Source organism: Staurois parvus, unplaced genomic scaffold, assembly GCF_062004578.1.
Source record: "Staurois parvus isolate SC_StPar_1 unplaced genomic scaffold, SC_StPar_1.0 ptg000719l, whole genome shotgun sequence".
Classification (NCBI taxonomy): Eukaryota; Metazoa; Chordata; class Amphibia; order Anura; family Ranidae; genus Staurois; species Staurois parvus.
In genome coordinates this window covers 38,109-65,191 of record NW_028318515.1, presented here as the reverse complement: position 1 = coordinate 65,191, position 27,083 = coordinate 38,109, and the positions used below count along the sequence as shown (strand labels likewise).

The 27,083-nt window shown below is 41.4% G+C and overlaps 1 protein-coding gene across 1 annotated transcript in view; it reads right to left on the bottom strand.

Annotated features, from left to right (window-relative positions):
- LOC149445518 (autism susceptibility gene 2 protein homolog) overlaps positions 1-27,083 on the bottom strand; it is a gene marked incomplete at its 5' end in the record, with an annotated part of 92,777 nt that overhangs the window by 29,308 nt on the left and 36,386 nt on the right. The window contains one exon of the mRNA XM_089653647.1: positions 7,129-7,177. Coding sequence (XP_089509773.1) covers positions 7,129-7,177 — 49 coding nt within the window. The remainder of the gene's footprint in view (positions 1-7,128; positions 7,178-27,083) is intronic.

Sequence of the window (27,083 nt, the reverse complement as noted above, 5' to 3'; positions counted from 1 at the left end):
GTTTAACTATGGGTCAGATGCTTACCGGAGTGGCAGTGTTTTCATATAGCATAGTAGATGGGGCGCTTGGTCACCGTATGAGGGTTCTTACCAATATAGATTTGCTTATGTGCATTAACATGCATTTAAAAAGAGAATTGCGCTTTTTTTTTTTTGTTTTTATTGCAAAAGATGCATTTATCATTTTTTTTTTCATTTGAGCCTGAAAGGCATTGTAATCACGATTGAGAGAGCATTGCTCCTGTAGATGCTTCATCTGGCCCCGGTCGGTACGGAGGTATGAACTTTCAGTTACAAAGCTGGAGGAAGTATCTATGGACTACAAGTGCAGTGAGGTCCGCACACTTGTTCTCCATTGAAAACTATGAATGCCTCTGCTGCAGTGGCAGATAGGACTTTGTATTTTTATTCACAACTATCTGTGAATGAATGATGCAGCTGTGTGCCTGGAGCTATGCACAGCCACACCACATTTGCCAGCAGCCAGTGTGAGAAGAACCTCTGATTTTGTAAGTGGGGAGTGGTGGACTCTATGGTGTTTACTTACTAAAGCTGGAGAGTGCAAAATCAGGCTCACTTCTGCATAGAAACCAATCAGCTTATTCAATTAAACCTTTGCAATAAAACATGGAAGCCAATTGGTTTCTATGCAGAAGTGAACCTGATTCTGCACTCTCCAGCTTCTCATTTCGGACCATGTTTCATGTTACATCCTTGTTTGGGTGTAACAGGAATCTGGTTTATTTACTGGAGTTAGCTTTTACGATGCATAGTGTTGCAGTTGTGAAAATCCCTAATTGAAGTGACTTGAGTGAAAAAAAGCCAGGTCAAAGAACAAAAATGCTACAGAAAAGGGGCATGTTTCTAATGCACTGCATTGGCAACAGTATCAATAATTAAAAGCAACAGTCTCTCAAACATCCAGTTTCATCTGCAACAACACAAATGGAAGGCTGCCAGTGTGAACAAGCCCTAAACAATATTTTATTAGTACCTCTAAGGCTAGGTTCACATCTATGTATGTGCAGTTGATGCGTTTGAAGCTAGCTTTCCTTGAATCTTGAATGTTTTCAATGCATGTACGTGTGTTTTTGATGCAATTCTATTGAAGAATATGGAGCCAAAAATGCACAGTGTTGTGTTAAAAAAAAAAAGAAAAGAAAAAAAAAGAAAAAAGGCCCTGAATCTTTCCAAAAAAATGCATCGTGGAGACTGCAGAGATGTGAGCATGACCCCTAGGACCTAAAGTTAAATGGACCATAGTTAGTCTTCTGCAAAACACATAGTTGTGAATTTAGCCTTTGATGGAATTAATCTGTAGTACCATAATATACAATTACCAGTCTTTTGGTGTTTACTAAATGCTTTCCTTCTTTCTACTAAAATGCATCAAGTCTTTCAACATAAGACATAAAAGACGTTGAAATACAGAGACTAAAAAGCAGATGGTGGAAGGAGACAAAAAAAAAAAAATAATAATATATATACACATTTTCTTCCATAATAATAAAAAAAATTATATAGAAAATTTTCTTCCATAATAATAATTAAAAAAAATTATATTTATATTATAAATTGCCATTTCAGAGAAACTCTTCATAACCCCAGATCATGTGTTTTCTGGCACAGTGTATAAGAAAGCACCTGACAAAATGTCTACAGGCAAAGGTCTTCAACTTGAAAATCAAGACAAGATGAGCTACCAGTTGCTAATTAAGACCCTTGAAATGTATGGCAAGTGTCCCATACATCATGCAACCATGGCAACCCATTCTTCCACAGCAGAGTCAAGACTATTTAACCCTTAATTCCCCTCTACACCTACACACATGAACAGCTTGTTAGTGAAACTGTAACCTTGCACATGTACCAAAACTTACATTTAAAATGTACACCGATCAGCCGTAACATTATGACCACCCACCATAACCTGTCGAGCCATGGACTCCACTGGACCTCTGCAGGTATGCTGTTGTATCTGGCACCAAGCAATCAGTAGAAGACCTTTTAGGCCATTTAAGTTGAGACGTGGGGCCTCTATGGATTGGACTTGTTTTTCCAGAACATCTCACAGATGTTGGATTAGATTGAAATCTGGATAATTTGGAGGACTAGTCAACATCTGGAACTCATTGTGTTCCTCAAACTATTCTTGAACTCACCAGACCAGGCCACATTCTTCCCTTGGTTCAGCTTTAATGCTCATGTGTACATTGTAGGAGCTTTTGGCTGTGGACTTCCTGACTAGTCTGTGACTATGCAGCCACATGCACAACTAACTGTTAGAACACTCAGTGCATTGCACTTTTCTATCAGAACCAACTGTCAGCAATTTGAGCTACAGTAGCTCTGCTATTGGATCAGACTACAAGGTCCAGTTGACTAGCCATTACAATTTGGCCCTGGTCAAAGTTGCTTAAATCTTTATGCAGGCCCATTTTTTTTCTGCTTTCAACGTATCAACTTCAGGGACAACATGTTCACTTGCTACCTAATATATCCCACCCACATTCAGATGCCATTGTACCGAAATAATGTTATTCACTTTACTTGTCATAGCTCATAATGTTAGGACTGGCCGATGTATTTCTGGAAAAAAATACACTTCTCATAGGTCCACCTATCTTAACTATCGAGACTTGATAAAATTTAGCATTAAAATGGTGTTCTGTGGATTTTATGGATACTCATAACCATGATTTTGGGTAAGCTATCCACAGGCAGCAAATCAGGAAAAGAAATGTCATGCTGAACATATGTATACTACAGATCATAGGAAGAATAATTGTACTGAAGAGGTTTTGTGACAACCATCACACAAAAAAAAAAAAAGATCTGTAAAAATGAACTGGTTGTTCAGATGACAAAATGTTCAAAGTAAAATGTTTCTGGACCAATCTTTCATAGGGAAGACTGATTACAAGTCTGGCCAAGTAAAGCTCTATGTCCCTAAAATATAACTTCAGCCCCAGATAGAATGAATACATCTATGCCACCATTTGGGAGAATCAGTCCTCATTGTTTGCTCAAGAAGCAGTGGTCACTAGAACTGAAAGTGAGGGGGCATAGATTGGCAGAAGTAAAAACCTTGGCAGACAATTCTAATCTTATGCCACTTTATCCAATTGTAAGAAATATAACTGTTGAGCTAGACTTACATTTCAAAAAGGTGTAGGTGTCCATGATCCTTTTTTTCTTGCTTGGATCACACAGACATGCTGTGAGGAATACAACATGGCAAAATTGGCATTCTTGGGAACAGGCGAAAATCCTTGATTAATCACTACAATTTCTGCTAGGCCAATCTGGGACTGCGTGCATATTAATTGCCCCCACCATCCCCCCCTGGCACTAAATAGAATACTTGAGTGACCAGAGAACTTTAGGTTAGGGCAGAGCTGTTCTGTGTGCACATTTCCTGGCTTAATACAAGCAGCCCTTCTAGATCTTATCCTACATTAAAGAATTAGTCTTTATTTTGTAGACATCTGCAAATGGGAGAAAGCACTAACCTTGATCACAGTCACATCCACACAATGAACCCCTTGATCCTCTCCCTGTACAGACACTGCACCCCTGATCACCTTCATGTACAGACACTGTCAAACCCCCTGATAACTTTACTGGCGCACCCCTATTTCTATTCTAGATACATACTGAATTCCCAAATCACCTTAATAGACACACAATGGACTCCCTGATCACTTTCCTGAATACACACTGTACATCCCCCAATTACCTACATGGACAAAGAACTCTTGATCACCTTCCTGGACGAAAACTGCACCCAATCACCATCCTGGTAACACACTGCTCCCCCTGGTTATCTTAATACTAGATGTGCAGAGCAAATGAATTAGGGGTCCAGAGCTCCACCCTAACCCCTGCCTACAATGCCGACACGCCAATCTACCTACGTCCCCCAACAAGCACCCTCTGCCAATAAATGGAGACACATCCACGACAGCATAACCATCGCCCATCTTTCCACTCTACAGCCCACAATGTCAGTCAAGAGTGCCAATGCCCAATCTCTCTGCTCATATGTGTTGGGTGGGGGAAGGGCCGAGGGCATCATTGGTCCAGCACTACCCCTCCCAAGTCATGTCCAGAGATGGTCTATACATTCAAAGTCCAGCAGGCACATTACACCCTTCCCGTCATCAACCTGGTCTGTTACTCCCCGACTTCCTGCAGCCTCAGCTTCACCAAGTACCCAAGACGGCCCTCACCTGTCTCAAGTGGGTCGCCAGAGAGGTTATGTCAGTTGCCATGGCAACTACACTCTACACTATATAAACTGTATTGTAGTGTATAATACTGAAATGGAAGCACTGCTAGAATCCAACAGGTTAATGTTTAACAGTTGCAACACACTGAAATGGCGTGCCTGCTATCTCTGTCCTAATAAACGAAATGTTCTTTCATAAACAGAGCAAGGTTTGGCACTTTTGAAAACACTAATCTGGAAATCAATGAGGTCTCTGCTGCCTGGGATACAGCAGAGAGAAAATTAGCAGTGCTGATCAATCTCTTATTGACCCATCCTAGAGATGGCAAAGGCCAGGATTTTGGTCTGAGGGGGATGGTAAGACTGGTGGATTACAAACTGCAAATCTTTCATCAAAAGGAAGGGCAATGCAAAACTGTCGAAAATCATAGCAAAACCCCCCAAAATTGAAGGAAATCTGTACTGAAAGAAATGTGTAGATTGCTACTACCGACTCTCTCCCACAGTTACTGTGACTTTTGAAATCAGGGCGGCTGTGTGGTGCATGACAGAATTTTAGTTCTAAATACAATAAAAATGTGTTGACCACACACTTGTATCCCATTGAAACTTCCTCCTGCTCTCCAACCGAAAGCCCATTCCTTGGTACAGCTGGAGGAAAAGTCTGCAGGAGACTGGCACTGCACCCGCAATCCATCGATTGCAGGTGAAAGGCTTTGAAGGGTCCTGTGAAAAAGATGAATTCACATTTTTCTGTAAAAATATATGCATTTATTATTTTTTATGGTGAACTTGGTATTTAAGCATCGAGTCCATAAAGTCAAATAGATCAGTCTTGTAGACAGTACTATTTGTTTCAGGTCACAAAGCCAGTACTATTGGTTTCAGATCACTAAGCCAAAGCACAGAAATTACTGGACCGGTATTAGCCAGGGAACTAGTATTTTTAAATGAATAGCTAGGAATGGCATGGCATACTTTTTATCAGCACATACCATAGAAGAGGACACTATTTAATCTGAAATAAAAAGGTTATGCATCAGCAAAATAACAGATAAAAATTACAAGTGAAAAAGGGGAGTGATGTTAAAACACCACCAAAATTTTCTGGACCTGGTGGGGAACCTCTGAGGTTTCGATTACTGTGTCTCCATTAAGTGTGTTACCCTCAACTCCTGTCCCAGTGACAGGCATTCGTCCCAATCCTTTCCAACACTATAATAAACAAAGTCTATTATGAAGCAAGGAGAAATTTCCCCAAAAAGAAAACACAGCTAGCAGTGAAAGCCTGACAGGTTCTAACTATTTCAAACTCTATCCAAAACAAAGAATTTATATATGGACTAAAGTTCCCCTTTAGGACCACACTTTGCATTAGGGAATGCATACCTATTTTTTATTGGCACTATCAAGTATATCATTTTCAAAAGAAACGCACCTGTCAGCATAGTCAAGTGCTTGTTTTGGTCCGTGGAGAACCATTAAGGGCCTATAGAAAAGGAATGGGCCCATTTGACACAACAAAAAACATGTGCGAGATGTGAATGGAGCACAAGTCCTGTGTTTCATGCAGATTTGTGTTGAACTGCCCAGCTCCAGCCTTGTAAAATGGAGTGTGAGCAATGGCCAAGGGGATTCAGCAAGGCTGGCTGGGATCATTACTTCTTGTTGCTGGCCATGTAATTTTTTTTTAAAGAACAAAGAGCATAGAAAACCAAAAACGCATTGATATTTTTTTGGTAATCAATCACAAAGGCTGTATTAGGTTGGGGATATGATAAAACAAACCAGTCCCAATGATGAGTGGGCCTCATACAAAGATTTGAAAGCATTTTTAAAATCTCAGTTCACGCATATATATATATATATATATATATATATATATATATATATATATATATATATAGCAGAAAAAGGAGAGGGAGCATATTTTTGCAGGAACCCCCCCCCAAAAAAAAAGAAAACAAAAAAAAAGAAAGATATATCACGAGAGAGAGCGCGCGCACCTGTACTGCACCCACGATCAGTGGATTCTGGGTGCAGATTCACGCTCCTGCACACTCTTCCTCCAGATTTCTGCCTGTACCTCTACATGGGTTTTCAGTTAGAAAGCTGGAGGAAGAGTGAATGAATGATGAATGGACGAGAGTAGTTCGTTCATTTCCAGATATCTGTAAATGAATGATGCAGCTGTGTGTCGGGAACCCTGCAGATTTTAAAATTAGTTAACAAGAACCACCCCCACCCACTGTCACAGAGAAGGGGGAGGCTCAGGTGCAGGGATCTGCTAGAGCAGGTTATGTTACGCCTTAAATATGAGTGTAACATGTAACATGTTCAAAAGGTAAATTTATCCTTTAAGTCTTTTCTATGTATTAATTGTTTTGTAAAGAAGTAGATTCAGGAGCAATCCTGATAAAAATGCAGCATTAATTTACAAACATTCATGAAAAACCTTTCCATCAGCAATGTAAAAATCTACACTGAGTGCTGCTAGGTCAGTGACCTCACTTCTCTTCACATTGAATGAAGAGAGCATAACATGCATCCCTCTACGCTCGCTTTCTGTAACAACGTTCATAAAGGGAGAGGCTGCTGTGCCAAACACCACAAGAGGTAGATAGCCAGAAAGATTCCAGTAGTTGTTATAGTATGTAAAACTAAAATTTAATTTTTTCACAAATGATTAGATTACCAAGAGTTCTGTTATAAGGTCTACAGAATCTAAAAACAAAGGGTTGCAGCTTAAAAAGCTCTGTGCAGCACTGATGTAATGTTTCCTTAGATAAATCTGAAACACTAAAAAAAATAAAAAATAAAAAAAATAGTACAGAATAGTTGATTTCTTTGTATTACCAATTTAGACACTGTAATGTATTAAGGTGTAACTGGCTTACCTGCAGCGGCAGCTGGCGAAAAGAGGATCTCAGAGCCAACATTGGAGCACTGCAAAGAGAGGGAAGAAAGAAAAGAAACAGGTTATTTTTACTGTTTAAACCTTGCAAAAATGTAGTATAGTAATCTTAATTTAAAAGAACCATTTACATGTTTGTGGTATGTTAGTGTGTTGTGTCAAGGCAGCTCACTTATTGGCCTGCCAATGCACCAAAATGTTCCAATAAAAGGATGTTAAAAAAAAATAAAATTATAAATACAATACACTATACAAAACACATTATCTTACATTGAGGTGCCAATCAAAATGAATGGCACAGTAATTAAAAGGGCCCTTATTCTTTTAAAACGGTTTTATTCCGAGTGGGGTGCCTATTGAACATCTCATCTGATGATTGAGCTTTATATTCTTACAGGAGGGAAAGCAGCAATGTTCAGTAGGTTGTTTCAGCAGCAGTTTCACAGTCACCCTGTAGGGTGCGACATTGAGCCATAGAACTGAAGACAAGTGTGGGGAGTTGTACAACACAAGGTATATATATACTGTATAGTTCTATGCAGCTCCCTGGACACAAGACAACACATTCAGATGAATACAGCCACTGTGTCACTATTCCTTTGTCTTGGCAGAGGGCAGCTCTTGAGACTTCAATTGTCTGTTAAGCATTCTTAATGACAGCATGTTAAACTAGGGAATTTGCATTTGTTCAATTTTTTTATACCAAAGATTGTAGACAGTCATACAAAATAGGTAGACAGTCGCAGTTCCAATAGGGTGATCACTGCCTTATGAATGCTGGCAGGCCGACCTTGTTCCAATTATAAGCAATTGTTCAAAAGCACCAAGACTGATCACACCAGTCGATTCTAACCTGCATGTTGTATGCACAATTGAATCAGTCTATCACTATGCTCAGGTTCCCAAATCACTTCACTCCAGGTATAGAGGCTCAGCCCAGATGTCAGGGGAGTTGGTAGTAAAAGCAAAGTCAGGATGAAGATGGATGCAAAGAATAGGTTTGTGCCCCCAATACAGACATTTCCCCCATGGTGACTGCAGACATGCAGGGCTTATACTTTGAGGTTTAAACCTGTCCGCCATTTTAATCTTCTAAGTTTTAACACCTAATATAGTTTGAAGCCAACAGCTTAAATTTCTTTGGAATAAACCTGCTAACTAATATTCCTAAATGGCGAGAAAACAGGTGATATAAAAGCGAGCTCTCTATTACAATCCTGGGCTTCATTCATTCAAGCTACATGCACTGAAAAGAAAGGAACCTGCAAACACTGAACATTTTTTTTTCTATATCTAGGAGAAATAAAATGGATCCTTCCCAAACTATGTCTCCAAGGAATTGTTTTTACGGATGCTTTTCATACTAGTTTATGGATTTTTACAGGTACCTGCTCCCACTTTCACTACAATCACCTAGGTGATTGGAAGCGGATGTTCCTCCCTCCCTTCCCGTAGGTCCCAGAAGACTACAGGATCATTCACAAGGCGCAGCACTACTCACGTATGTGAGGTAGGCACTCGGCTGTGAAGCTGTAAGTTGTCACAGCTGGGTGTCCACACTTAAGTTGCCGGTGCCGGGGAGAAAGGTTGGCCGGTGAAACCAGATTCACTGAGGACCCTGCAGGATCGTGGGATGGTTGAGTGGCTTTTTTTACATTTTGACTGGGGCTCCACTTTAAGACTAAACTCCAAGTATAGTTTTTACTGCATAGTTACATTTGGTCCATTTTGGACCAAAGTAAAATATACATATTCTATTCCCATGGGGCTGCTGTGGAAGCTGAGAAAATCACTGTAGTAGTCGGAGCTTCTACTGTGATTGCTAGTCTTCCAGATACTGTGCTGAGCAGCTGCCCTTCTACATGACTAAAGGAGGTTGCTATCTCAGCACAGCCACCATTCACATAATGCCTTGTAATTTTATTTTAATAAAAGACAAGGAACTCTTTGGTTGGACAAAGTGGTGGATGGGGCAGTGATGCCACGATCTCCAACTCATCCAATCAGAAAATGCCTAACATTAATGTGGCCATGTCAAGCAAGCAACCCTCTGTGCTCACAATGCAGAAGGCTAGCCACCGAGTACAAGACCTGGAGGATCACAGTGATCACTAGCAAAACGGTAACTACAGTCATTCTCAGCTTCCACAATTATGAAATATGTATACTTACACATTGGTCCAAGCTGGACCCCATGCAATAAAAACACACACATGGGGTTCAGCTTAAAGTGAACCTGTTGCTTTGCCCTGCATTCACACTGCTCCAGTAGGATTTAAACAGGTAGGTTCGTACTCCTTTCCATGTGAATAACTTAAAACAATGTTTGTCCAAAACACAGGAGGAAAAGATGTGCACGAGAGTATATATACACAAAGGTATGTGAAGGAAAACTCCCTACGTATAACTACTTTCCACCTGACTTGGTATATTTGAAAAAATAAGAACCCAATGGAAGCCTACTGCAACACAGACAATACTGTACACTTGAGACACATGAGCCCTTCGAACAATCCAATTATTGTGCTCAGCCTAGCACACATTACTTCAATTCTCTCTGGCGGCTATGGACGTTAAGTTGCACTTCAGGGCTTGCTTTCCATCAGCTGTAGTAAGCAAACACAGGCACCACACAAGTGCCAGAAAGGCTTTGGCACTGTGTAAGAAACTTCCAATTAAAGTCTTGGCCAGACTACAAGGTTTATCAGAACAGACATAGAATCTGGGCTAGAGAGTAGGGTGTGAACACCGCAGGAGGGAGGGAGAGGTCTCAAAATTCCATACTTAAAGTGGTTGTAAAGGGTATTTTTTTTTTTTTTTCAAATAAAACATGTTCTACTTACCTGCTCTGTGCAATGTCTTTGTGGCCAGTGGCACGGAACCTCCTATTCTAGAGTCCACTGTTGGCACTCTGGCTCCTCCTCTTCTGTGTGCCACCACAGGAAGCCACCTATGGGTGCACTCATAGTGGCTCACTCCTTCCCTGTGTGTGTCAATGGCTAAAAACACAGCCCAGGTCAGCCTGGCCCTGCTCGTAGGATTTGACTGACAGCAGCAGGAGTCACTGGCTCCCGCTGCTGTCTCTGAGCTTGTGAGGAAAGTGAGAGAGATCGACCAGCACCACTGCAGACGTGCACAGCATTGGACTGAGATAGGGGGAGGTGAGGGGCTTTTCACCTTAACCTCTTCCCTGGCAGTAAGCATATACGTGGCCTCTTGGTAGGTGAGCCTGAACGCAGAGGAGCCACATTTACGCGTAAAAAAATGTAGACAATGGTGTCCTGAAAGTGTGCGACCTATGTGGCTCCCGCCACAGTTACCAGACAGGTCCTGATCTCTACTTGCTTTCCGATCATGTGACCACTGTGACATCCAATCACAGCGGTCACATGACAAATGCCCACCTCCCAGCATCTGGAACCTCTTAAAGAGCCAGGAAGTGCCAGCCAGAGTGAGTTAATGCAGGGAATGCATTAAGGTAAAAAAAAGTCTAGCCTTAAGAACCACTTTAATACATTTGTCAAGTATTTTATAGCATAACTATATACAAGGGGACACGACAATAGGAAGTACCCAGACTGATTTCAAGGAAGCCTGAGCTCACAAATAGCTAGCCACCACTGTCCTCTCCTGCAAACGCTAGTTGCCTAACACACAGATAGCTTCAGTATACTCAGAACAAGTATGCATAACAGGAGTTCTGACCTCAGCTGCTGCATTGTTCTAGATCAGCTACTGAAACTGGCGAGAGCCAGGCAATGTGCATTTTCAGTGGGAGGTCTGCAACTGACAACTAAAATATTCAGACACACGTAGTTTTCCAATTTAAATCCTTCAATTTCTGGAAATTCAGGTTAGGAGAGATATAATCTATATCTACAAACACACACACCATTTAAATACAAATGGCTAAGAAACCCACTGCACATGCACAAAATGAAAGATTTGCAAGGTGAGCCTTTACACAGTTTTATACTTCTTTACACCAATTCACTGACCGTGATTTAATGCAATAAAATCATGAATGTGAACAGCAGCTAGAAATACTGCTATCAAATTCTAGCCATTCGCCACTTAGACCCTGTTCACATCTGTGCAACTTGTGCGGTGCATGGCTACTTTTTTCATGTGATTTCATAAAAGCACACAAGAGTTCAAACAGTAGTGCATAATGCAATGCACTGCACAGATGTGAACCAATCCTTAATTTCATAAAATCAGACACCCTGAAAATTTAGAGGGGGGGAAAAAAACCAAACACTTAATGGAGTTTCTTATACATAGCACCCCTTCTATTTCATGCAGAAGGAGGATACATTTGGAAACAATTGTAACCTTTTCCAGGATGTTGAATGACTTAGGATCGATATCACCTGACTGCTATTTCAACAACTAGATGCTTGCCATAATCAACATCCCCAGAACTGCCGTATCTTTAAAAGGCATACAAAAAAGTAGCTAGTTTTTACACAAACTGGAACCACTGACCTACCATAACCTTAAGACATACATACACAACGATCAGCCAGCAATTCAATAAACAGGAAAATGCTTTGCAAAAGTTCATGTAAATAATGAAAAGGAATTGGAGTTATTGAGCTGCCCTAGTAGACGCTGTTAACCTCACTTATCTCAGGGAGGCATGAGGGCGGTTTTTAACCTGTTGGACTCATGGCTCCCACTAACAATGGGTGGGTGCCTGCCTGGGTTGGGTGGGTGACTCACTCTGATCTTACCGATACTGCTCAGGTTGCTTAACTGACCACCATCATTTTGGGAAAGTTGTCAGACTTGACAACCCAACTCACAGTCTTGACTTCCACCACAAACTTGCATTAAGTTGTCTATCGCTGCAATAGATCCCCCCAGAAATTAAAATGTTTATGTAGATACGAGGCTGAAATTCAGCAACATCACCTTATTAAAAAGTATATGTAAACCCTACGGCCCCAAATGGATGCACCTGTCAGTTTTATTTTTTTAGGCGGACCCAATCAGACTCCCCCATTATCCTCTATGGAGCGGCGGATGGAACCGACTTGTGTCCCTTTACACCTGCCTACAACCAATCCAATCTTGTGCACTAAAAACAGACGGATGGGGTCTGTCTAGCAGATGGGATGGCAGTCAGGGGTAAAAAGACAGGGGTCCATTTATATTTGACTGCCCATAGAGGACAGGGGGCTGGGTCTGTTTCGTCTTCATAAACAGAGGACAAGGACCAGCCTTCTGCTTGCACAGCAGGGATCACTGAGCAAGCAGACTTCTAGTAAAATCAGTCCCATGTGGCAGGGGCCCAAGAATGCAATTCCTTCTTGCCCCTTTTTGGTCCATTAAATATGCATTTTGTTATACTCGTTTGGCAAGTGTTTTTACTCGTCAGAAATTCAGAGCTGTCCTGGAACCTCTCTGCACTTCCTGTGCAATGTCAAGGAGTCCTCCTAGACCTAGATCCTCTCTTGGCCTACAGGTTTATGTTGTGGAGATCCAAGTGGGAGAAACCAACTAAATTAGCAAAAGACACTGGGGGCAGAGCTGACAACTCACAGCAGCATTTAGGAGCAGTGTGCATTTCTGGCAAATCAAACATCAGGAAATGTGCAGAGCTCAGATTGGGAGGAGTAGCAGCTACACAAAGAGCAGGTCAGGTATGATGCAGTAAAACAAGGACCGAGTAGAGTGACAGAAAGAGATGGAGGCGAGATGAAGTCCATTCACAGGCTGGGGGAGGGACAAGATCTGTAAGTGTAGCCGAGAGTCTTCTGACCTACCAGACAAGGCTGTGCAGGGTGGAAGACTTGTATATATCTCAAGAGGGGATGGATAGAAACTAACTGCCAGATAATACAGCTCTCATATAAAATTTTATTCATATGTATTTTAGTGGTTTGGCGTTTGATTTAAAGCTGAAATATAGACCAACAGCAAGAAGAGTCTGATCTTGGCCCCTGCCCAGCTTGTGATTGGACAATAAAGAAGTAGCAGTACACCTATTAGGTCATCACTCTGCCCTCAACCTCTTTCAGGAAGTTTGACAGGCAGTGAGGAGGTGATATGATGCCTCCTCATCAACCTTGTAAATTCCTCACCAATGCGCTGCAGGGTGCTTGCGGCGCTTTCCTATTCGCTTGAGTAGGTTTTGTTCGCAGCAGTACTGCTGACAGGGGGTATAATTTTTGCCACAGCTGCAAAGCATTGCATCATGTGTACACCCACATCCGGATGTCTTTAGCCAATTTAAACTGAAAGTTCAATTGAGCTTTAATAAAATCCTTCACTGAGCATACTCGGTAATTGCTGTCTTAGAGCAGCTTTATTCAAACTGTCTACCAACATGCTTTAAAAGGTGTGGCATAAAAGTAGTATTAAAATACTTTAGATGAAACTGTCCAATAGTATAATAGTATTTTGTTTATATACTGAAGAAGTACCACTGTTACCAAGTTCAATTATTCAGAGATTAATCTCTTGGTGTGGGAAAAAAAAACAAAAAAAAAACAAAATTACTGGCAGACAGAAATAAGAGTCCAATCATCATCTAGAAGTCCATTTATACTTTGAGGGTTCCTGCACATGGTCCTACATTCTGAGAACAGCCATACAGAGTAAACTTGAAGTGCGCTGAGGTGTATAACCATTGACACTAACATTTTAGATTTTGAAAAATACATCCATAAAAGCATGCAAATACAAGTGCTGGTGTTTATAATGCATGTTTTCAGCAAAAATACAGTGTGGTTGGTGCTCCTGGGCAACACAACAAGCGTATTTTACTTAGTATGGTCGCACGCCATACCATGTTGAAATTACTATACAGTGTAACTTGCCAAAATGCATGCTTAACATGCAGATGCATGGCACTTCAAATATGAAATATGAAGGGAGACAAGCATTAGGCTTCATGCACACTGGATGTTTTTACAGCTGCTCTAGAGGAGTCTGGCATTTTTTTTTCCTTTCTCTAAACTCCCCAGCATGTTAGCCTATGCGTGCGTCCATACACACAAACGTCTTAGAGGCAATTAGTGGCAGCAGAGTTTAGAGGCAGAAAAAAAAAACAAACCCACTGCCAGTGCATCCAGGAGCAACTGAGTTTTGGCAGGGGTAAAAAAACAAAACAAAACAAAAAACCCCCCAACCCCCCCCCCCCTCAACACACACACACACACACACAAAACAAGAAAAAACCGCTTGACGCATGTAAAACACATAAATGGATGTTAATGGTAGGCGCGTTCAGCACTTGGGTGTAAATTTCAATGGCCAGATTCAATTATTTATTCTGGCCTGTGAAATGAATTAACACGCAAGCACTTGACACAGCTGAACTTGTACAAGCACCAGGCTTTTTGGCTAAAACTCTGCTGTCAGGAGAAGGCTTCTAGTAGAGTTAAAGAAAATGTCCAGTGTGCATAAGCCCTCAGTCCTATCAGGCTTCTGAGTCAAAACAATTGCCCCCCCCCCAAAAAAAAAACCCGTTTGAATGTTAGAAGCAATGATCAAAACAGGTTCATCACTTTGCAGCAGAAAAAAAAGGGATCAGAGTTAACCTCCAGTGGTCATCCACCACAAAATCACAAATTATGGTGGCAGTAGACTTGGAGGACAGGCAGATATCTCATTGTTTATTGCTCAGAGACATCTGGTCATTCAAAATTGTCTGGTTTCATCTACCTACAGTGCATATATTCAACAATACAGGTAATTAACCTGATAACATCCTGCACCACTTGTGAGTGTAAACATCGTCAATAAACCTGTAATTACAGACGCAAGTGGCCACATGCACACATACTTTGTGTATGTCGGTAGTGGACGGTGGTCTCTTGGAACAAGAATAAATGCAGGAACAAATCACCCCATTTTGTTCCATACTATAAAAGGTTATATAATCGTAGCAGCAAATAATGCACCAGACACAGGCAGCTGTCCAATTTAAAAATGGCAGAGCTGCCATCTTATATTGTAAGATAATAAATGTATTTCTTTGGTGTCTAGTATATAGGTTTAAATGATCTCCTGGCTGTACTATCAAATCACCACTACTACTGTTTATTATACTAGCTGTTACAGACACACCATCTGTTTTATAAATGCCTGCCTGCACACATAGCCTCTCTACAAATGAACACCCCATGCAGGTCCCAGGAGAGCTGATTAATAAGGTGCACCTACACATGCACAGCTTTGTATAAAGAGCAGTCACTCAACTGTGAAACCTTCAATCCTATTCCAAACGAAACCACACCAGATGTAAAAAGACAAGGCAAAGGGCCAAGATGAAAATCTGCAACACTCAGGTAAAAAAAAAAAAGAAAGACATAATCAGAAAGGTTTAATATTAGTGGTGCACTGAAATCCAAATTCTGGTGCTGAAACCGATACCGAAAATTCCGAATGCATGTGGCCGAAAACTGAACCGAAACGTCTGTGTATGTGGAGGTGGGGAGGCTCCAATTTTTTTTTTGTATTTGTTTCTACTTTCATGTATATTTTTATCTTATGATTTTATTGCTATCACACCAATAGTCCCCTATGCTCCTAGATTGTAAGCTCCAAGGAGCAGGGCCCTCCTTTCCCTCTTGTATTGGACTGTATTGTTGCTGTATTGTCTCCCGTTATATTGTAAAACGCTGAGAAAACCGTTGGTGCTATATAAATCCTGTATTATAATAATAATAATAATGTGATAGCATATGAGTGACAGGTCCCCTTTGTAGGGGGGGAGGGGGTGGGAGGCAGTGTGTGCAAGGAGGGGGCAGGAGAGGAGCAGTGTATACAGTGAGGGAGCAGTGTATACAGAGAGGCTCCCTCACTGGCTGTCACTATATGTCAGTGACTGTTTTTAAATGCAATGGTCGGCTTTTTTTTTCTTCTTCACTATAGCTCACAGAATTAGCTGTCACTTTCCCCCAGCTAAAGGAAAGTTTCTTTTATCTGGGAAATAAACTAAAAGGAAACTTTCTTTTAGCTGGAGGGAAAGTGACAGCTGATTCTCTGAGCTATAGTGAAGAAAAAAAAAAAAGCTGGTAATTACATTTAAAAACTGGCACTGACATATAGTAACAGCCAGTCACTGTATACACTGCTCCTCTCTTCGCCTTTTTCCCATCGGTGGTATGTTTCGGTGGCCGAAATTTCGGTGCATCCCTATTTAATATACAAGAATGCTGTGGGAAAAGAAAAAAAAAATATTAACAGGGGGTTATAACCCTCTCTTACTCTATCCAAAATGGAAAAAAAAAAGTGTTGCCTTTAGTTCTACTTTAAGAATAAAGGCACCTTCACGATTAAAACAAATTCTTAGCACACTAGATTTAGTCATTGATATCTGAGGAATGTACAGATTTTATCAGCAATCAGGCAGAAAATCTAAACTTGCAGCACAGCTGAGCGAGATTTCTGAGCACTTCCTGTCACCAATCACAAGACAAAGTGGAAATCTCCCCAAATGTGGAAAAAGCCACTTGTGGTTCAATGTCAACCATAATATTTTGCATTCTCAATAGGGGGATACAGCAATAAAAGACTGATCGAGGCTCCCTGCACCCACTATCACAAAGAAAAACAAACACCAAGTTGCGCATAGCTCCTCTCACCCAGTCACTTTATTCAGAGTTCTGTGAATAGGAGAACTATGTATTAAAGCGCAGTGCTAAAATAAAACAAAGAAGCATATAAATGTGAATGTTGAATATATAAAACTATAACATGTCCATGTATGAACAGTGCACACAAACACAACTAAAGGTGCAAATCAGAAAGAAAAGTCCATATTCCTAAGTGACCGTGCAGTAGGAATAAATTCAGAATTGAAGGAAGAAGTACATTGCCATTAATCTTCCACCGTATGAATGCAATAAAACCCTTCACACACCACATGTTTGCCTTAGGTGCACAAAGTACCTTACCAAAAGGCATGTGCCCATGTATGAGGATATAGTCTTACAGTGCTCAGAACACACAGCCGTCTGACCTCCAAAGATCTTCAAATAGAAGACAATCAAGTGCTCCAGAAGTCCAGGCAAACAGATGACAAACAGGGAAGAGACTCTCAGTGTAGTAAAGCTGGTTCCCAAATTATTATACAGAATTTATATAGCACCAACAGTTTGCTCAGCGCTTTACAATATAAAGGGAGACAATACAGCAACGATACAGTTCAATACAAGAGGGTTTGGAGGGCCCTGCTCCTTGGAGCTTACAATCTAAGAGGGAGGGGCTGGTGGTACAAAAGGTAATAACTGTGGGGGATGGACTGGTAGGAGGAGTAGAAGATTCCTTTATTAGCTGAAGGCATGATAGGCTTCCCTGAAGAGATACGTTTTCAGAGATCGCCTAAAAGTGGGCAGAGTAGGCGATAGTCGGATAGATTGGGGTAGAGAGTTCCAGAGGATTTGGGAGGCTCTGGAGACGAGCATGGGAGGAGGAGACAAGGGAGCTGGAGAGCAGGAGGTCGTGGGAGGAGCGGAGAGTATGGTTTTGGTGATATTTAGAGACAAGATCGGTGATGTAATTTGGGCCAGAGTTATAAATGGCTTTATAGGTTATTGTTAATATTTTGAATTTTATCCGTTGGGCAATGGGAAGCCAGTGGAGGGATTGGCAGAGAGGGGTGGCTGATATGGAACGATTAGTAAGGTGGAGGAATCTGGCAGCGGCATTCATGATAGACTGAAGAGGGGATAGCCTGTGATTAGGTAGGTCAATGAGGAGGGAGTTGCAATAGTCAAGGTGAGAAATAACGAGAGAATAAGTTGCTTAGTGGTTTCAGAGGTAAAGAACGGACGTATCTTGGAGATGTTGCGGAGGTCAAGTCTACAAGATTTAGACAGTGATTGGATTTGGGGCTGAAAGGACAGATGGGAGTCCAGGATTACACCTAGTACCCTGGCATGAGGGGAGGGACTGATGGTTATATTATTGATGTTGATGGAGAAGTCAGGGGAGGGGGCACAGGCTGGAGGGAACAGTATGAGCTCAGTTTTGGAAAGATTTAGTTTGAGGAAGTGGAGTGACATCTATGCCGATATGTCACTTAGCAGTTTAGTAATGCAAGAGGAGACTGAAGAGATGAGGTGAGAAATAGAAAGATAGATTTGAGTGTCATCAGCATAGAGATGGTACTTAAAGCCATGGGAGTTTATCAAGTTTCCAAGGGAGGAGGTGTAGATGGGGAAGAGAAGGGGTCCAAGGACAGAACCTTGAGGGACCCCTATAGAAAGAGGGAGTGGAGAGGAGACAGTTATAGGTAACGCTGAAGGAGCATTGCGATAGGTAGGAGAACCAGGAGAGAGCAGAGTCTTTGAGGCCGAGAGAGGGAAAGTAGTAAAAGTATGGAGTGGCAGCCATTGATTTTAGCAGTCAGTAAATCATTAGTGAGTTTTAGTAGAGCAGTTTCAGTGGAGTGTAGTGAGCGAAAGCCAGACTGTAAAGGGTCAAGAAGGTTGTTGTCAGTAAGGTAGGAGCTCAGGCGATTGTAGACTAAGCGTTCTAAGAGTTTAACTCTAAACGGGAGCAGGGAGATGGGTCTTAAGTTGTTCAGGTTGGTGGGGTCCAGCGAGGGTTTTTTTTTTTTATGTATGGGAATGATCTGTGCATGCTTTAGAAGGGTGGAGAAGGCACCATTAGAAAGGGAGAGATTGAAGATGTGAGTGAGGCAGCATAGGATAGAAGAAGAGAGTGACTGTAGTAGTTGAGAGGGGACAGGATCCAGGGGGCAGGTAGTGAGACAGGCTTCTGAGAAACTTTAGTGACCTCTTCTGTAGTAGCAAGGTCAAAAGAAAAACGTGTTGAGGGAGGTGTAGTATAAAAGGTATGCTAAATGGGATAGACGTCTTTGTAGCGGATATGCCCCTACGAATTGCATCAATATTGTTTTTTGAAAGGATCTGCAATCTCGCAAGTAGTGAGTGAGTTACTGGGTGGAGGTAGAGAAAGTAAAGAGTTAAAAGTAGAGAAGAGAAGATGAGGGCTGGATGACAAGGTATTAATGAGTGACAAAGTAGGCTTGTTTGGCAGCATGGAGGGAGGAATTGTATGTTAAGAAAGCAGATTTATATAGGGTGAATGCTTGCTGAGATTTGGTTTTATGACACAATTGCTTCAGTGCACTACTATCTCGCTTAAGATTTCTGGTGTTGTCAGTCTGCCACGGTTGTAATGGTCAGGGCCTGATACTTTGTGTAGCTAGAGGAGCAAGTGAGTCTAGTGTGGATTAAAGCAAACTATTGTAGACAGCAGTGGCCAGGTCAGGGCAGGACAGGGGAGAAATTCTGTCAGAGGTGGTCAATTACAGAGTGGAAAAGAGAAGGGTTAAAGCTGTGAAGGTTTCTGCGGGTAATTGTTTGCTGCTTGGAGGGATAAGCGTTTGAAGACAAGGACACTGTAAAAGGTGAAGAGATTGTGATCAGAGAGAGGAAAGGGGGTGTTTGTGAGGTTGTAGGGAGTGCAAAGATGTGAGAAAACAAGGTCTAACATATTCCCATCAGAGTGAGTGGAGGACTGTGTCCATTACGGTAAGGCAAAAGATGAGGTTAGGTTGAAGAGTTGAGATGTAGCCGGGTTGTTACATTAATGGGGATGTTAAAATCTCCAAGAAGGATAGTGGGTATTTCAGAGGAGAGAAAGTAGTGTAGCCAAGCAAAGACGTCATCAAGAAAGCGCGACACCGGTCCAGGAGGCAGGTAGATCACTGCAATCCTCAGAGAAATTGGAGAAAACAGCTGAATGAGAGTCTCAAAAGAGAAGGATAGAGAGGGAGGGTTAGGGAGGACTTGAATGTGCTCAGTGGGGACAGAAGCAAACCAACTCCATCTCCTTTCTGACCACTGGGTCTGGGCGAGTGGGTCCAGAGAAGGCCTCCATAGGAAAGTGCTGCAGGACAAGCAGAATCTGATGCTTGAAGCCAGGTTTCTGTAATTGCTAGTAGGTTAAGGGAGTGGGAGACAAAAAGGTCATGGAAAGGGGTGAGCTTATTACAGACAGAATGGGCATTCCAGAGTGCACCTGAAAAAGAGGGTGGTTTTTAGGAGCATAGGGATTGAGATTAATTTATTAAGACCATAAATAAAATGGTCACATCATAAGACAAAGGAGCGAAGACACTTCAGATGGCGTCACTTCTGCTGGCCTAACCACACATTTCATCATGGCAAAACGTTCTTTATTCTTTAAAGTGTATGCTACCCCAACATTTCATATTCCAGATGTGTGTCTGTGTTAGCACGTACTTGTATGAAAAAGTAACCTGTTCTTTTTGTATTGCTTCCTTTTTGAGAAATACCTGGTCATCCTGCCTGTCCCTGGGCTTTCCTTTTTCAAACTGACACCAGGGCATGGAAACATCCCATCCCAGCGAGGTTAATTTTATTCCTTGCATTCTACTCGGGAGCACCGGCTGTAATTCATTGGTCAAACACGTATGCTGACATCCCCACCTCGTACACAGCCAATCACTGGAAAGATCAGTGTACTGTAATTTCTCTGCCTCCTATTGACACGCCCCTCCTACAGACTTCACCCCCACTTCTTCAAGTCCCTTATGCAGCTGAGAACAAAGGTCATATGATCACTTATGCCCCTTACACACAGGTGGACTCTGCCAAGTGGATCCGTGGATAACAGGTGTGTGTGTATAATATATATTATAAAATCACACACATATATATATATATGCACACACACATACATACATACATACATACACAGATACAAATGTTTTGCATTTCATTTAAATTGTAAACTGAATGGGTGGTTTTGCAAGGTATTTACAGGCATTGCCCACAATAAATCAAAGAAAAATTCACCAACCAACTTGCTTCCTAACAAAAAGGGGGAAAAAAAAAAAAAAAAAAAAGTCAGAAGTATGTATATCTTCTCTTATTATAACAGAGAGCTTCCCGATATAAACACAAACTTTATTGTTGGGGGGGGAAAAGATGCCTTTTTTGGAGCGTTTGACCCCTGGGGACTCAATAAAAAGGCATTCTGGAAGCGCAGAGCACACAATTTGGACGGAAATGTGTGGGATCTATTACAGAACGGGACCTATCCAAGCTCTGGCCTTTTTCCCATGGCTTATCCTAAGTTCAGCTTAAGCTTTGGCACCCTTCCAGCTCTTGCCCTCTGTAGTTATATGCACACGATTATCCCTTTTTTCCATCTACAAAATGTCACCAATTTAGCTTAGCCTGGGGGCCCGTTCAAAGTTTTACCTTTAATTCGGGGGGAAAGACATTTTTCAAGCTGTTACCACTTAACTGTACCGATCCAGTCACTTGGGAGACTCAATATTGTTTACACATCCTGCTCAGTGGAATAAAAGCAGTGTTGCCAGAACTCTGCCTGAGCTGTGAAGGAGACGTTTGCTCTCTGTTTTATGAGATTTCCTCAATTTGTGGCTGTCTCAACAGTCGTAAAAACAGCTGTAAATCAAAAGAGCTCCACAAAATTGCAATAACAAGCGTAGAACTGTGCTGCGTGGAGCATAACTGCAGGCAGCAGGAGGTGGAAGGCACCAGCTGATTTAATACCAGGTGTGAGAAATTCTTGGCATTGCGGGCCGAGGTGCCGTGTTTGTGATGGATGCCCACGGATGAATCTATGCCAGCTCCACAAGGATGGGGCCTTGTCTCCACTTCTTTCCCCTCCTCCCTCTGCCCTGTCACAGTAAGGCCTTGTTCCAAGGCTGCCTAAGAACTAGGCTTAGACAAATAACTGGGAAATATATAACACTGTTTAAAGCATTAACAGGCATAGCTAAGTGTACATCCAAACATGATTATTCTGTGCAGCAGCTCTTAGCCTTGAACTCAATGGGTTTAGCAGATTTCCAACCATGTAGCTTTGGGATTCTGTTAAAGATACAGCCTGATGTATGTTAAATTCTCTGGCATGCCTGTATTTTCTATTAAGTCCTTCCCTGGAGAATCATTTACCAGATAAAATATGTCTAATGCTCCGATTCCAAGTCCTCCAAGGACTCAGTCCCAAGAGACACTTCCATTCTTGCATGCTGTGTGCTCACGCTTGTTTACGTTCAGGCAGATAAGGTGAAGAGAAAATTTAATTGCAGAAAGGAAAGCCGTGAAAAGAAAGGGGGGGGGGATAGATTTTTCGAACGATATTAAAAATGAATTTTTAAAAAGTGACAATAAATAGCTTTATCCTCCAGAAATAATCCATACACATCCACTGCTTAATGACCCTTCAATCTATTGTTCATTAAACATTTTTTGTTTTTCAGCCTCTGTGTATTGTCCTCCATGAGCTCCTAAAACTACCCCACCCCCTTCTGTTTAAAATGAGCAGTGCATGTTAGTTGCAATCATGAGGACTACTCTATGTATACTACAAATCTCATTAGTCCCTATTCAATCTCAGGAGTGAGCAAAAGAGGATGGCTACATTCCTACATGCTGTGGGACCATAGAGAATGAATGCAGCCACCCTCTACCAGAAGTCAGATCAGAGTGGGCAAAAAAAAAAAAAGAAAAAAAAAGGAATTTAGAGCTCTGGAGATGGCTGAGAGCAAAAGATGGCACTTTGAGTTAAAGTACAACTAAAAGAGGCAAAAACAATTTTTAGTTTTGGAGTGGAGAGTTATTAGAATGCTTGTCAGTTTTTATTGCTGTCTGTACAATGTTGGGGAGATTCACCCTCTCTGTCTGTTTACCATCATCATTGAAAGTAAAAAAAAAAAAATCCCAAAATTTTGGGTTGTCCCCAGAAAAGTAATTGCTAGGAATCCTCCAATGGGGATACCAATTCTGGCGACCTTGGGGTCCCCAAGGAATTCCCTTAAATTCACAGGAATTTCCTCTCACTTCCCGCTTGGCTGTGGGAAAGGAAGTGAAGGAAAATCTCTGCAACAGGAAACAGTTGGCGGAAAAAATAAAATGAAAACAAACAAAAAAAAGAAAAGCAAAAAAAAAAAAAAGTTTTGCCTATAGTTCTACTTTGGAAAATGAAGGAAGGTGCCTATACAATTTCTAAAGTACAGCAGAAAAAGTGAACTAGAATCTGATTGGTTTGTGCTGGTCATTCTATAATAAGGCATCATATATCAAAAGTTGTTTTAGGCTAGCTAGGAAACATGCGAAATAACCAAAATACCACTAATTCCAACGGGTATACAAAAATATTTCCAGTGTCCTGATATCACGCACAGTATCTAAATTGTTATAATCGCTAACTGTACATTCAACAGACCAGAGCTGAAAGGTTCTCACACAGGGCTTAGCTGTACACAGAAATCTAAAATTCATTACACACTGGAGAATAGATGTACAAAGCACACAGTTTGCTGAGAAGCTGTTGGTATTTTTACAGGCTGTACATACAGAACCATTTAATACATATGGCTCAGTTCCCCCTTGTGTTTGCGCCATTCCTTTGCAGAAAGTAAATTCACATCAGTGTGTGTCTGTGCCAATGCACCTGTGACAATACAGCTCTGGACAGCCCCAGGCCTACAGGCTGCCAAACTCCATGCTTTACTTGTTTTGGATGGTTGTAGCTTAGTTCAGACAAGGCACTGAGGAATTTTACTACAGCCACTTACAGTATATAGTCTTTATAACAACCATATTTTATAATGACATGCCCTAAGAGACTGCAGCAAGGAAATCTAAGGCTACTTACACTTCTAGAAATATTAGTGTATTGAACAAGGGGTTACCAGAAAATAAGTAAAGGAAACTTATTTCTAGAACAGTATGCTCATTGCAGACCTTAGGAATTGACACATGGGTCCATTTACATGAGCTGATATTGCAGTGCATTATATGCACCCATCACACAGGAAAGCATCAATTAATGGTAGTGGAATCTCCACTCTTAAGTCTGTGGGATTCTACTTGAAGTGGTTTGAGATTCACATTTTTTCGAGCATCATCTTTTGGTAACAGTATACTGCACCACATAAGTGGTGGATACTTTCCTGTGCCCTTGGAGTAAGCTTTAAAAAAAGAAAAAAAGAAGGTTACCTTGGACAAAGTAAGGCTTATGAAACAAGGGTCACTCTACCTCTAGTGGTCCTGCCACTGACAACTTGGCCAAATCAATAAAAGACAGCCTTTGTCTCTGTAGCTGAGGCAGCAAGAATTCGCTCCCATCACTAGGGACACACTGGCAGCCTTTTTAGTGACCCTGCCATTGGCAATTTGTTGCTAATGGCAGAATAACCTGTGTTTCATCAGTCTAACAGGTTTACTTCATGAGAGCACCACTAGGAGTTAATGTCCCAAGAACTATGGGTTTTGGTGAATGGAAACATCAAATCTAGCAATCTATTCATGAAAAAGTTGCTTTATATACTCTATGTATTGTTTTATGTAATGCAAACCCTATGAATGTATGGTTTGTATTATTTGTTTGTATGAATAAAAAGATGAATGGATATTATATGATAAAGTTGCGATATAAGTGCCTATAGTCTCACTTGGGTTTAGCAATGTATCTTATGGAGCACTCCCGCAATATTTTTATGTCCCAGGAAGTATGTTACTAGCAATATCCCTAGATGGAGGGGGGGGGGGGGGAATAAAATCCTGAAAAAAGTAATAAGCAGCCAACTAATGCAGCTACCACATCCAAGCACTGATAAAAATTAAACTTCTGTTCTCTTGTTTAAGCACTCATTAAAAGAAATGTCCACCAAACTGTGCAGTAAGCATCACTAGATGCCCTCTGAGTGGCAAACACAGGGAACTCTCTTAAAGTGGAACTTCATTCTCTCAAATCAGCTTTGACTATTTTGAATTTTTATATTTCTAGCATTAGCAAATAGATAGGAGATACGTTCCTCAATCCCATTTACTTGTTTAAACTTTCTTTTCAGTTACTTCCTGGTGTCCAGGCCTAGGCAAAAGTTATATCATGCATCCTAGGAGTCTCCAGGAGGGGTTCTCAGCCAAGCACACCCTCCTGTCTACTTGCCTGAACTAAGAGCAGATGGAATCCAGGAAGTAAAGGCTACATCAATCATTTGCCCTTACTTAAGATGGCCACAGCAAGAAATGCTACGGGGTATTTTTCAAAGTAATTTATCAGCAAAATAAAGCATGCAGACATGTTCTGAATATTAAAAATGAATAAGATTGTGTTGGATATATGATTTGTGGCAACAAAAAGCTTCAAACAATGTGTTTGCTCTAGAAAAAGATCTACACCACAGCTTGCCTCAAACCCATACCAAAATGTCCCCCCAATTGTTTTAAAGGCTGACCCCAGCTGGACACCATGACACAATTGGTAGACCTGCGCCAGTTAAAACACTTGGCAAGAGTACAGTATTACTGTGTATACTCTGAACCCATTTAGCCAAAAACAAAATGTGAAGGTTTACTTCACAAACCTTTAGAACACATAACAAACCACATCACCAATTACACATTTTTACATCCAAGTGAACTATTGCAAAGCCATGAAAACATCAGTCCTTAATTTATTTGAAGGGAAAGAGTTACAGACCTATTGAATGATTTCTATAACAAATTCCTGAAAACCTGGCAACCCTGGGTTACTATGGTCCATAGCAGTTTGACCTGTCACTTGTGACTTCCTAACTAGTCTCTCTCAGTTTATATAGATTGATGGTGGTCCATCCTGGCTCCAGGACTTTCCTTTTCTCTCTCTCTCCTCCCCTTTTTTTCTCTGCCTCATCTTTTTCTGCCTTCTCACTTCTGATACCATACTCTATCCTAGACCTATGCCCTCTACAAATTCAAAAACTCTGAAGGTTTAACACAGCTTTATTTTGTTTGTCTATAGGTTTCTCCTGGGCTTAGATTTGTATCTGCATTTTAGAAATAGAGTCTTAACCAACTCCAGGGACTTTTTTGGTCCTCAGGACTTGAGATTTATACTAGGAATGCATTGATATGGATATCAGAGCTGATACAGAGTATTTGAAAATGCTCCTGATCCAGAAATCTATTCTTCGCAGAGCAATTTGTATTAATACAATATCACACTGCAAACATTAGCATGCAATTTGAACAGGAATGTGATTCCTGTCAAAATTGCAAGCAGTTTCTTCACTGTTCCTGTGTGAACCCAGGCCTGTCATAGCCCAAGTTCACACAGGAGCGATGCGGGAAACCTCCCTGCATGGATCTCAGGCTGAGTGGGGAGTGGGCGTGTGGGGATGTATACTATGGAGGAAGTTGCTCCATATTCCCGCGGTAGGTGGATAAAAAGCGTCTGGGATTTAAAATCCTCGCCCCTTTTCTCTTCTTGCAGAAAATGACAGTTTGGCCTAGATGGCATCCGATTGGTCAACACAGTCCATGTGACAGTGCTGACCAATCAAAAGCCCTCTGTCTCCATAGAATACATCCTCACACGCCCACTTCTCTGCACAGCCTGGGATCCAAGAAGGGAGGTTTCTTCCTGCATTGCTCCTGTGTGAAGTCTGGTTTCACACAGGAACAGTGGAAAAACCACATGCAATATGGACAGGAATTGCACTCCTGTTCAAATAGCATTCTAATCTTTGCAGTGCAATTTGTATTGACGCAAATTGCAGCACAAAGTACGTGACCGAAAATATCGGTACTCATACTTGCCGATACAAAAAAAACTAAAATCGGTGCATTCCTAATTTATACCTTTGGATTTTGCCAATTTTTGATATTCTGTAACATGCATATTGTAGATCAGTGATGAAAAATGTGCTTCATTGGACATCTTCCTTTTCACAACCTTATATTTTTCTTTATGGTAAACTCCAGCTAAAACTTTAATTGGATAATAGGGCACATTGGGTTTGGGGGATCTCAGGGATCACTTGTGAGTGTCTGCTATACAGTCTGGGGTCAGTTTACCTTCAATAAATATACAAGAGGCTTCCATGTTCCATGATGGGAGGCCATGTGACTGTATTCCCTGGACACCATTCAGTCAACCCATAGACACACACCTACATTCTAGGAT